This window comes from Mixophyes fleayi, chromosome 4 (assembly GCF_038048845.1).
Source record: "Mixophyes fleayi isolate aMixFle1 chromosome 4, aMixFle1.hap1, whole genome shotgun sequence".
Lineage (NCBI taxonomy): Eukaryota > Metazoa > Chordata > Amphibia > Anura > Limnodynastidae > Mixophyes > Mixophyes fleayi.
The window spans coordinates 333,822,602-333,835,784 of record NC_134405.1 but is presented as its reverse complement, the minus strand read 5'-3'; the positions used below and the strand labels follow the sequence as shown (position 1 = coordinate 333,835,784).

The 13,183-nt window shown below is 41.2% G+C and overlaps 1 protein-coding gene across 2 annotated transcripts in view; it reads right to left on the bottom strand.

The window, feature by feature from the left end:
• LARGE1 (LARGE xylosyl- and glucuronyltransferase 1) overlaps positions 1–13,183 on the bottom strand; it is a 325,519-nt gene that overhangs the window by 128,187 nt on the left and 184,149 nt on the right. For both annotated transcript variants that reach the window (XM_075210435.1, XM_075210436.1), the window contains exon 6: positions 8,336–8,507. In XM_075210435.1, coding sequence (XP_075066536.1) covers positions 8,336–8,507 — 172 coding nt within the window. The remainder of the gene's footprint in view (positions 1–8,335; positions 8,508–13,183) is intronic.

Here is a 13,183-nt window from a genome sequence, read left to right as displayed (position 1 = left end):
TCCCGACCTTTATCAGCATCATCATCAGTTATTTATATAGCGCCACTAATTCCACAGCGCTGTACAGAGAACTCACTCACATCAGTCCCTAGCCCATTGGAGCTTACAGTCTAAATTACCTACCACACACACACACACACACACACACAAACACACACACAATTTTGATTGCAGCCAAATAACCTACCAGTATGTTTTTGGAGTGTGGGGGGAAACCCACACAAACATGGGGAGAACATACAAACTCCACACAGATAAGGCCATGGTCGGGAATTGAACTCATCACCCCAGTGCTGTGAGGCAGAAGTGCTAACCACTAAGCCTCCGTGCTGCCCTTTATGGGCACAGAATGACACTGTATCATTCTAGTTTGGTTACCCCAATGACACTAACTAATTAGCCGCATTATCCAAGAGATAATCACATAGGGCCTCACTCAGAGTAACTGGCGATACATTGCACATGACGCGCACAATTTCTCTGCGCATGCCCATGGCGGGACCATACAACAGAGAACACATCAGCTTCCAAATCATCGTCTAGTGCAAAGGACCGTTAATACAGTCTTAATTTCATGGGCGGAACAGGGAGGCTACTGCGCGTATGCCCATAGTCAATGTACAGTAAGGACGTCCCAAGCTCGAGCGCACTCAGCAGCGTCTGATTCAAGCTCTGGGTATCTCTAAGATATGTGATTTTCAGCCGTATCACTTGCACCAGCTACAGGTCAGGTGTAAGTACTGTGTGATAGTGATGACGGCTGTGTATGCATGCTACAACATGTGTTTGCAATCAGGAGAAACTGTAAAAAAAATATTTAATGTACAGTAGACATTAACAACATCCTAATAAACGTTTTCCATTTGCACCCCTTGCATTGTAACATGGTTTTGTCCGGGAGAAAACATACTTAATTTTTTAATTTACTTTCTTTAATGAGTAAGACCCTATATTATTAACAGGTGACATTAATAGTTTTACTTTCCTTGTGTGCGTTCTTTTGGTACTTTATATTGCACATATGTATGGGATGTATCCTGTAGAGATGCTCAGGCTCGGTTCCTCAAGAACCGAACACCCCCGAACTTAAGGTACTCTCGCGCGCACTCAGAATCAAAAATGAGGCAAAACGTCATTGTTACGTCGTCGGATCTCGAATCTCGCGAGTTTTGAATTCCTTTTTAAGACCCAACATAACGGTGGGTGGGAGGGAGGGCGGACCCCCATTTTTCTTTTCTGCCACTGCTGTGTGCCAATGTGTCCTAGATGTGCTAAGAACTGCCGTGTGTTTGTGTCATTGCTCTGTCGCTTACCATCCAGCCAGGTCGCTGCAGTATTTGTCCGAAAGTGTATGAAAATAATATTGTGACCTGTGAGGTGGTCAAAATTGACTGCAAATGACTTTAAATTAGTGTTATTGAGGTTAATAATAATGTAGGAACAAAAAAAAGAGCAAACATATGTGATTTTAGCATATTTTAGGATTTTTCATAAACAATCCAAAACCAAAACCTACGAGAGCGGTTTTGCCATAACAAAAACACGAAGCTAATCCAGATCCAAAACCAAAATCAAAACCAGTTCACGGGGGACCTGTACTTATCACCAGACGTATCTTCACATTTGCTCCTTGTTGACTACGGACGTGCGTATACCCGATTTACGCGCGGTTTTAAAAACAACGCACATAACATTAGCTTTGCGTTTGGTAATGAATCAGGTACATTTAGGTTACTTAACTGAATCCGATTGAGTCCTGGCATCTGCTATTTGAGAAAACAACCAGGATTAACTCCAACAGAACTGGATCACAGTAACTGGCCTACTGTGTGCCATTACACAATGTTTTCCTGGATCATCTACGGGGAGTGTTGCGCCAGCCACAAGTGTGTATAATTAAGGCTCGATACTGGCAGACATCATCTTTCAGTCTTAGTCATTGATCCGGCACCCAAAACATCACTGACCTTTTCTGATGTTACGATGTGTCGTTCGCCGTGTTTGAGATCTCTGCGGGAATCTGAGCAGGTTCTGTTCGCTGTAGCAACCTCCAACAGTACACAGCGGCCTTCTGAATGCAAATATATACAAAACACCACAACGCCGCGTGCAATCTCCCAGCACACAAAGCCACAAATGTCAACCAAACGGAAATGCAATTATTATAAATATGATCATATACCGTGTTTAGATCTTAATATACTATACCATAAGCTATATTTACGTATTATTATATAATATAGACAGAAAGGGACAGATGCAAAGTCGATAGCACAATGGCGAAAACTATGCTAAAAGCACAGAAAAATAGCGTATTTTCCACCATATGCGGAGCCAGATACATCTCGAGATGCATGAGCCACATTTGCATAAACACGCATTTACTATACCTGGCATGTGTTTGCACACCCTTTCTCTCCCCCCGTCCCGCTTCTCCAGAGGCAAGCGGGCATAGGTGACAGAATCGTTGACATCTGCATAGGCGTGGGCATGTACAGAGGGATTTCATGCAATATACGCTATGAAAACTGGCGTACATCCCATTGGCATATGCCCCAAAGTCTTGTCTACATTCGCTTCTATCAAACATGCTAATAAGACTAATTTAGGTTTGGAGTCCACTGATAGATCAGTCTAATGAGATGTAGAAGTGTCACCTATTCAACAAACTGAAACTTAACAAAGCTTACAGCATACCTGCCAAATGTCCTGATTTAGCCGGGACAATCCCGTTTTAAGGGCTCTGTTCCGCCAGCTTTGTCCCGATCAGTGAGAAGTTAGGGAGGTATTATCTGCTTATCTGCTCACTGCAGCTCTGTGGTCAATGGGTCCCATGCACATGGCAATGAAGGGGTTTGGAGGGGAGGAGAGAATGGGGCAGCCGAGGCCACACCCCTTGTTCTGAAGTCGCCTACCCATATCCTGGGAAGTACGCTGAAGTATGTATAAAAAATAAAGCATATTAAATATAAGGGAAATCTATAATTCCTCAGATGTTTCCCCAGCTGAAAGACACACATGAACATGAGTCCCTTGGTTTTTCTTCAGGCTGCAATTAAGGATTTATGATTCTGGACTACCATAGCAACCACAGTCACATGGCATATAATCTAATGGTCAGAGTGGCTTTGGAACACCCCTCTGAGCTCTGTCTGCACCGTGACATTCTCCACATCCCCCCCTCTCTGCCATCACATGGCATTCTGAGAGATGTGAGCCTTTGTCTGTCTTTCCGACTGACTGTGTCTGCGTCTGGCAGCCATTTTTGCTTTCCAACCAGAGAGCTTTTGTAAAGGAAATAATGATTTATAGGGGGATAGCTATGATGCATGACTAAAGGGTACTTCATCATCATCATCATCAACATTTATTTATTTAGATCGCCAGCAGATTCTGTAGCGCTATAATTGGGAACGAACAGTAATAAAACAATACTGGGTAATACATACATACGTAAATGTAAGAAGGATAACTTGCTATTTAAAAATGACAAAAATCTTCTATGTGCTTCTTTTAAAATAGAAAACTCCTAGGTACTACAAAAGACGTAGAAGTACCGCAGATAACCCACAGACTGTAAATGCTTATGGGGCTGTATACTCTTTAGCCGGCACATGTCTAGGACAATAACCGAGGAAGAGAGTGTTGCGTGGAAAGTGCACAATTATTAATTTAGGGTGAATTTACAATGCCAAAGGCAGCACAATCTCCACATACAAGCCTGCTTACACAGTAAAATCGCACCTTGAGAGAGGAATAATTCATGAGTACATTTAGCCTGGAATCAGGTTAAGATAGATTTAAACTCAGGCAGAGAGATGAACATCTAACTGGTCATCACATTCCTGACAGCAACGTCGGCACTACGGGATTCCGATGACCGGTGAAAGCGGGGCGCTGTGCACTCTGTACGGAAAACATATCGCAATTGCATTTTCTGAAGCGGGGCTACAGTATCCGCGGACAAACAACTGAAAAATACCGTTCGGCTGCCTGAGGCGGTCTCAGCTCAGACACTTTTAATTAACCCCTCAGCCGAAACCTAACACTCAATAGAGCGAGGCACATATTTCTGCTTAAGTAGTGATTCAGTTCTCATTTATTTTGCTAAGCAATTCTGGCTTTGTAGTGTAACAAGCAAGGGATGAAAGCAGGGTGAAGCGCAGTATATTCACAGGGGTAATCTCCTACCTTGGCATTTCACCAAAATGTTTAATATTCTATGTCTATGCATGCTGAAACTAATTTTACACACAGTATATATATATATATATCTATAAAAGATTATATATGTCCTGCTGTGGAAAAGCCTACAAATCCCACAGTCCCTGCAGAGAGCAAGTGCACACAGTGTCCTAGGAGTTACAGTGCTAGGGCCTTTCTTAATCTTTAGAACCTTATTTCTGCATGGTGAAAGGGGAATTGGGATCTTGGCACCTGTAACCTCCCTACACTTCCCTAGGGAGCCTGAACCAAGTTACTGTCAGTGGGGTAAGAATAAAGACTGAAACAGAGAACGGAGGGCGGGTGGAAAAAAAAGAAGAAAAGGAATGGGAGAAGGCAGAAAAGTAACATAATAGACAAAATGTGAGAGAAGGGAAAATAAAATAAAAGGAAATTAAAAGAAAGGGACAAATGGAAAGTATATGAAAAGTGAGGGACATTATTATTACCATTTATTTATATAGCGCCACTAATTCCACAGTGCTATACATAGAACTCACTCACCTCAGTCCCTGCCCCATTGGGGCTTACAGTCTAAATTCCCTAACACAGACACATAGACTAGGGTGAATTTGTTAACAGCCAATTAACCTACCAGTATGTTTTTGGAGTGTGGAAAGAAACCGGAGCACCCGGAGGAAACCCACGCAAACACGGGGAGAACATACAAACTCCACATAGATAAGGCCATGGTCGGGAATTGAACTCATGACCTCAGTGATGTAAGAAGTGCTAACCACTGAGCCAACGTGCTGCCTATGAAATGGAGGTGGAGACATGAAATGTAAAAGAAATTAATTGAAATAAAAGGTGGAAAAAATTAAAATACTATTAAATGTGAAGAGCAGGGGAAATAATTAAAATTGAAGGAAAAGAAAAAGAAGTGCAGGGATCATGGGTGGAGGAAATGAAAAAGAAGAGAAAGGACATGATGGACTGAGGAAAGTAATATGAAGGGCAAGGACATGATGGATTGAGGAAATAAAAATGAAGGGAAGGGACATGATAGATGAAGGAAAGGCAAAGGTAGGGGAAGAAAAGAAAATAGGAAGGAAAAGGACATGATGGGTTGAGGAAAGAAAAATGAAGGGAAGGGACATGATGTATGGATAAAAGGAAAGGGGAAATGACATGCTGGATTGAGGAAAAAAATGAAGGGAAGGGACATGATGGATGAAGGAAAGGCAAAGGTAGGGGAAGATAAGAAATTAGGAAGGAAAAGGACATGATGAGTTGGGGAATGGAAGGGAAAGGACATGCTGGATTGAGGAAAGAATAATGAAGGGAAGGGACATGATGGATGAAGGAAAGGCAAAGGTAGGGAAAGATAAGAAATTAGGAAGGGAAAGGACATGATGAGTTGGGGAATGGAAGGGAAATGGCATGCTGGATTGAGGAAAGAAAAATGAAGGGAAGGGACATAATGGATGAAGGAAAGGCGAAGGTAGGGGAAAATAAGAAATTAGGAAGGGCAAGGACATGATGGGTTGAGAGAAGGAACAGGACAAGGAAGAGAAAGGACATGACGAGTTAAGAAAAGGGAAAGGACATGATGGGTTGGGGAAAGGAAGGGGAAGGACATGATGAGTTGGGGAATGGAAGGAAAAGGACATGATGAGTTGGGGAATGGAAGGGAAAGGACATGATGAGTTGGGGAATGGAAGGGGAAGGACATGATGAGTTGGGGAATGGAAGGGAAAGGACATGATGAGTTGGGGAATGAAAGGAAAAGGACATGATGAGTTGAGGAATGGAAGGGAAAGGACATGATGAGTTGGGGAATGGAAGGAAAATGACATGATGGGTTGGGGAATGGAAGGGAAAGGACATGATGAGTTGGGGAATGGAAGGGAAAGGACATGATGAGTTGAGAAAAGGAAACGGAAGGGAAAGGGAAAAGAATAGAAAGGACATGATGGATGAAGGAAAGAAAAATGAAGGAAAAGTACATGGTGGATGGAGGAAAGGAAATGGAAAACAAAGTAAATATAAGGTGATTAAAACTAAATGAAAAAGGAAGATAAGAAGGGTAAGAAAATGGAAATGGTGGAACTGAAAGTAAGAACAAGAGGAGGGTAACTTCAATTTTGTACATTTAAAGAACTAAAGTATCTCCTGGAGGGAAAAGAATAACCCAGGTGAAAATTAAGGTAGGTGGTAGGAGGGAAGAGGGGTGGTTTAAATAATCTCTCCATTCCTATGTCAGATAATTCCTGACCATCACTCACTTGATACTGGAGCAAGAACACGAATGGGACCAGGGATACGAGTCTGAAGTCACACTCAGGTATGATATGTTAGGTAGCAGTATTATATACCAGGAGACATATATCAACTCTTCCCGGCTGAGTTCACTCGCCTCCAATGGCCAATCAGCTGTCAAGAACATTGGTCACTACCACAAGTAATGAGTCCCCTTGTTAAGAACTTGCCTGTTATGAACTTGCCCTTAGAATAGCCCTTATCCAGGATGGCCAGGACTGTCTCATGAAGATTCCATTTTGGATCTAATTTCCTGTTTGGGCCTAGAAAAGGCAATTCCTATTTTGAAGCCTTTGTTTGAGTATTGTATTTGTATCTGAACTAGATACTTCCACAGAACCTTGTTCCCTCTTGTGATTTGGATTGCAGTTGCTTGATATTTCTACCAGACCTTTATCTGCCTTGAGACTTTGCAAATCAAATATAGACAATTAGTTTTTACATTTTATATTTTCCCTCCAATCGTTTTGCCAATAGACAATAGACACAAATTCCCCCGTTATGGCCAAAGTACAAATCCTGCAATTTTTCCTGATGATTGGAACCAGCAGCAGTAACGGATCCTGAAACCTCCATCATAATTGTTCCTGCAAGTTCCATTAGCAGCGGGTGAGTAGAGTTTATGTACAAGACAGGATGGGCAATATAAGATACGTTGTGATCTTAACACTTCTAGCCTCTGGAACTGAATCATACTGCTTATGGCTCATTAGGATCTGTCAGTCCGTGCCCTTTTCCGGCAACGGAGAGTTGCTGATAACACTAATCAAAAAAGGTGTTGACCTTTACCACACATTACTGCTACAAGGTAAAAAAAAAGAAAACATGGGACAATTTCTACAAGACTCAGAATAGGCTCATTCAACATGTGTTTTGGACTTTGAAGGGCTCGCTAACCTTTAAACATCATTAAACGACTTGGAGTCTTTAAGTCCGAATCTCACCTTTGTACATCGCGAACTGAGCTGTGAATGTAAGCAGCTGGTATAAGTCACATCCTGTATCCTAGGCACCAAAACTGAAAGTGTGAGCTCTCTGGGCAAAGCCTGACAACAGAGCCGCCAAAGAGATTAGTTTTAAGTAGAGATGTTCACTGACCCCCGTTTTCTGGTTTTGGTTTTGGATCTGGATTAACCTCATGTTTTGGTAAAACCGCCCTTGCGTGTTTTGGATTCGGTTTCGGATCCCAATTTTTTTTCTAAAATCCCTATTTATTTTTGCTAAAATCACAAATATTTGCTTTTTTCCCCCTGCATTATTGTTAACCTCAATAACACTAATTTCAAGTCATTTGCAGTCAATTTTGACCATCTCACAAGTCACAATATTATTTTCATACATTTTCAAACAAAGACTGCAAATTTAGAAGACCAAGCCTGCCAGACCTATTATTTCTATTTTCAGCAATGACAATTAGCAATGGAGCTCTCCTGAATGTCACTGGAGACTTTGAAGAACACTGCTACCCCTCATCTTTCTATTCTACCTATGACGCTGCCCAGCTGCACTAGAGACTGCCAAGAACCCTTCTGTGTCCCTCTGTGAAATGGCGCTGGATCGCCGTGGAGGGCGGTACTTAATGAATCCAAAGTTCGCGAGATCCGACGATGTAGCAATGACATTTTGCCTCGTTTTCAATTTCAAGGGCGTGCAAAAGTACAGAGCCGGCTCTGCTCGGATATGCTGACTTCAGGTGTGTTCGGTTCTCGGGGAACAGACCATGAGCATCTCTAGTTTTAATCAACTTTAATATCAGTATATATTTACATATTTATAAAAAAAATATATATATAAGCATGGGCAACATTTTACACTATCGATGTAGGTAACAAATAAATAGACTTCTGACCTTTGAACTTGTGAAAGACGGCCCACAGCTCGGCAATATCCGTGGCAAAGGTGATGTCGGTGTCCAGAACTATGACCCGTTCCAGGCTGGCGGGCAGAGTCTTGGTGAGGACTAACTTCATGAGCCCGTATATTCCTGAGTAATGTTTGTTTGGAATCCATGAAACCTCCGACTGTAGAGACAAGATACAGACACGAATGCTCAGATATTAACCAGACACCCTTACTAGCCCCCCAAAAAACACCCCGCTGGATCTCCATGAGCCTGACCATCAAGGCTGAGTCAATGCAATATTTTCTATTTTACAACATTACCATCTCCAGTTTTTCGCCCCATTAGTCTGTGTGATAATCATTAATTAAAATACACTAGTCAGCATGAATACCAAACACCATAATAATACTTCTGTGAGATTTTCAAATAGTGGTGGGAATATGAATTTACTATATCTTACATTTATGTTTTATTTCCCTGTATAGTTTATTTTTGGGGGGTGGTCTTCTTTCAAGACACTGAGTATACTGATTATCATAAGGCCTACATACCTACAGCCATCATGTCTACATGTGTTATGGGCTAGATTTACTAAACTGCGGGTTTGAAAAAGTGGAGCAGTTGCCTATAGCAATCAATCAAATTCTCTCTTTCATTTATTTAGTACATTCTACAAAATGACAGCTAGAATCTAATTGGTTGCTATAGGCAACATCTCCACTTTTTCAAACCCGCAGTTTAGTATATATACCCCTATGTGTTTGTTTTCCCAGGACAATCTTAGTTTTCTCCATTGGCAATTTAAACTACTAAACTACTGATGTATATAAGTTAATTTATTAATTTATAAATAAAAAAAAGTTTATATATATATATACATATATATTTATTCATTTCAAAATAGCAAAATAATGTCCAGCATGTACACATATAAATTGAATACCGAGATAGAAATAAGCTTAACAATTTTTAAAGAGTATCAATTTGCAGTGTCTTTTCATTAAGTGAAGATTTTATATAGTAATTTGAAGTGAACGGGAAGAGACAGGGATAACAGGGGCATATTAAAAAAACAGGGAAGGGGATAAAGAGATATGGGAGGGGTAAGACAAGGTAGAAAAGGAATATTAAACTCTTTTCAACCAGCAATGTCTTAGCACTAAATAACTAATTAGATATAAGGCAGCATGGTGGCTCAGTGGTCACCACTTCTGCCTCACAGCACTGGGGTCATGAGTTCGATTTCCAACCATGGCCTTATCTGTGTGGAGTTTTTATGCTCTACCCGTGTTTGCGTGGGTTTCCTCCGGGTGCTCCAGTTTCCTCCTTCACTCCACAAACATACTAGTAGATTAACTGACAAAGCTCCAACGGGGCAGGGACTGATGTCAAAGACAGATATTCTCTGTACAGCATTGCAGAACTGGTGGCGCTATATAAATAGTGATAATGATTTATGAATATATGTAATTTACATTGTTATATATTAGCCATGGTTCACAGATTTTCCTGTATTTATTTTTAAAAACATATGATTTTTATATTATATGTCCATGTATTTTAAGAAAAATTAAAACTACAACTGACTGTCTATAAAGCATTAAGCTTCATGTCTGTATTCTTAGTAAAGTGTAGGATTGGCTGAGTAGTTGAGTGATTAACTGTCCCAGGATCCACTGTTTAAGAGGGGAAACCTGGACTAGGAATTCCCTTGTATCTAAAGTCATATTATTATTACTGTGCATGATATGTAATTCCAGCATTAAACATTTACTTACTTAGCTTACAGTCTAAATTCCCTAACACACACAGACTAGTGTTAATTTCATCAGCAGCCAATTATCCTACTAGTATATTTTTGGAGCATGGGAGGAAACCGCAGCACTTGGAGGAAACCCACACAAACACGGGGACAACATACAAACTCCACACAGATAAGGCCATGGTCGGGAATTGAACTCATGACCCCAGCACTGTGAGGAAGAAGTGCTAACCACTAAGCCACTGTGCGTAAAATTTAATCAAAGATGTTATACACAGCAAAAAGTAAACATGTTTCTGTATGATTGAGAACAGAGGGTTGGAGACATGGTACAAATCTGTGCATCTCTGGATTCAGCTAATTTTAGGAGTTCACTGCAATTTGCAGCAGTCAGAAGTGAGAAGTTACTTACACTCTCATAAAATCCCCCAGACACTCAGTGTAATCTGAGTACGCAGCTACTTTGAAATATTAGCGTGTATAAGGGGCAAACGCAGGATTTGTAGAGGGGGGTTTCCACACCACGCTACCAGTGGGCGTGACCAGCATGCATGGGGGCGTGGCTATAATTTTAGACAGTGCTTGGCTGCTCTCCATCTCTTCCTATCATATAATATACAGGGGCAATGCTGTGTACACTACTGTTAGGTGCACGCAGCTCTCCCTTTTCAAGCAGAGCCGTGAGAAGCGGGGGGCAGGGTTCAGCCACCTCAATTATACAGTGCCCCAGGCTTGGAGGGGGGTTTCCAGGCACTAAGAAACACCCCCTTGGTTTGCCTATGTGTATTACTGCAGACTAGCGGCATCTTATGCTCCTAAATGAAAGAAATTCCAATTCACTGAAAACAACTAACAGGGGGGGGGTAAAATCTGGTGCTTTGGTATGGTGAAAACGCTCTGTGACAACCACACGAGCGCCATCATGTTCTCTCTCTCGCTTTTTACCTCACGGTCATATCGAGAAAACTAAATTGTGTGATCTTGGTTTGCATTGTGTTGTGTCATTGCAACTAGATTATTATCTGTAGGAAGACGGTAATCCTTCCAATCCATCCAGTGTAAAAAAAGAAATAAAACACAAAATACTCTGTTTTATAGGTCAAACCTGTGAGATGCGGCGTGCAACTGTCCCCAGTGGGCGTAAAAACATGGCGTCACGATGAAGGAAATATTATTTTGTTTGCGCTATTTTTTAGCTGTGCAAATGACTCCCTATTTTCATCTAATAATGGCGCCCTAAAAGCCTCAAGGATACAGCACATAACACTGCAGGTACCTCAGTAAGAGGAAATCATTTAGACCCTGTCGGAGAATAAATAATCAAGATCAAGGGATGGTTTCAACGCAAGCAGCAGTGCCATAAATATATATTACAGTCACATCAAGCGAAACATTATCATATTATCCTCTCGACAGTGGGCAAAACAGAAAATACGAGCGCAGGTCTCCGAGGAAGGAAAGAAAATAGCAGAATAATGATATTTTGCATGATGCTGAAATAATATTGTATTTTTTTTCTTGTAATATTGCTACAGAATACAGTATGTGGCTATTTTCTCTGTGGGTTTATATGGCTATTACTGTATAATGCACTCAGCGTTCAATACATTATACTGTCAATTTTAGAAACTACAAAACTGTGGTGCAGCAAGTGGGATTAAAATGGGTGGCGCCATCACAGACATCTATTAAAGAGGAACACAAGGCTATTTCTGTTTCATTTTATCTGTTTTCTAAATATTTTTAAAATTCCATTGTATTATTTCCCAGCCCACCAAAACTTATTTTTAATCCCACTTCCTCTGTTTCTAGCGGAGATCCTCTATTCTGGAAATGATGGCTGCTGGACATCCTGGTCACATTCTACTCGATCACTGGCGATATTGGTAAACTGGGAATATAGCCCTAGTGTGATGCTTTATATTAATCGGCCTGAGGCTGATCAGAACATTTCTGGGCATACTTATAAATCTATAAATCTGGGCAGCAGTAAAGCATTTAAATGAAAGACAGAGTTGCTGATGCCAATTCTGTTTTTCTTTACAGGACCACCAATGAGGCATGAAGAACCCCAGGAGATGTCCCTCTGACGCTTGTGGGGGTCTTCCACCATAAAGACCATGACCCACCGTGTCTTCAGAAGCCAGGTGGGTGGTTCTCACATCACTTGTATGTTCTCATCATTAGTCATCTTTCTTGGCTAACGAAATTAAAGTATTGGGGAAAAAGAGGCCACTGCCCACCCCCTAGAATCATCTGACCCTGCTGAACAGCATACTTTCAAAAGGTATTGTTCTTTCAGTGGACCCACATAAGTCAAATACTGAGAGCATTTACTTTTTTCTTTCTTTACACAACTGCATTTGTACACATATCCAGGTCCTGATTATCCAATAGGCTGCGAAATGTTTTGGAGTGCAAAATTGTGACAGAGGTATAAGCTGAAATTCATTTTAGAATATTATCATCATCATCATCATTTATTTATATAGCGCCACTAATTCTGCAGCGCTGTACAGAGAATCACTCACATCAGTTCCTGCCCCATTGGAGCTTACAGTCTAAATTCCCTAATATAGACACACAGACAGACAAAGAGAGAGACTAGGGTCAATTTTGATAGCAGCCAATTAATTTTAATAGCAGACAATTAACCTACCAGTATGTTTTTGGAGTGTGGGAGGAAACCGGAGCACCCGGAGGAAACCCAGGCAAACACAGGGAGAACATACAAACTCCACACAGATATGGCCATGGTCGGGAATCGAACTCATGACCCCAGTGCTGTGAGGCAGAAGTGCTAATCACTAGGCCACTGTGCTGCCTTTATTAGAGAATAGATGTTCACCAAAGTAAAAAGAAAACATTAAAGAAACTTGTAAGGTTTTAATCTTGACGTATTCTCATGGAAAAGGCTGAAGACAGCGAGTCATACTTGTGCGGTCACTTGAGCATAAGTGAATAGGAAATAAAATAAATAAAAGGGTGACAACGAACGCAGGCGTAACAGCCTCCTCTCCCTTATGCACCTTCACCCTCAGTAGCGCTCGTTCGTGCCGCCGTTCTGCTCTACAGCTCTGATTTTAATGAAA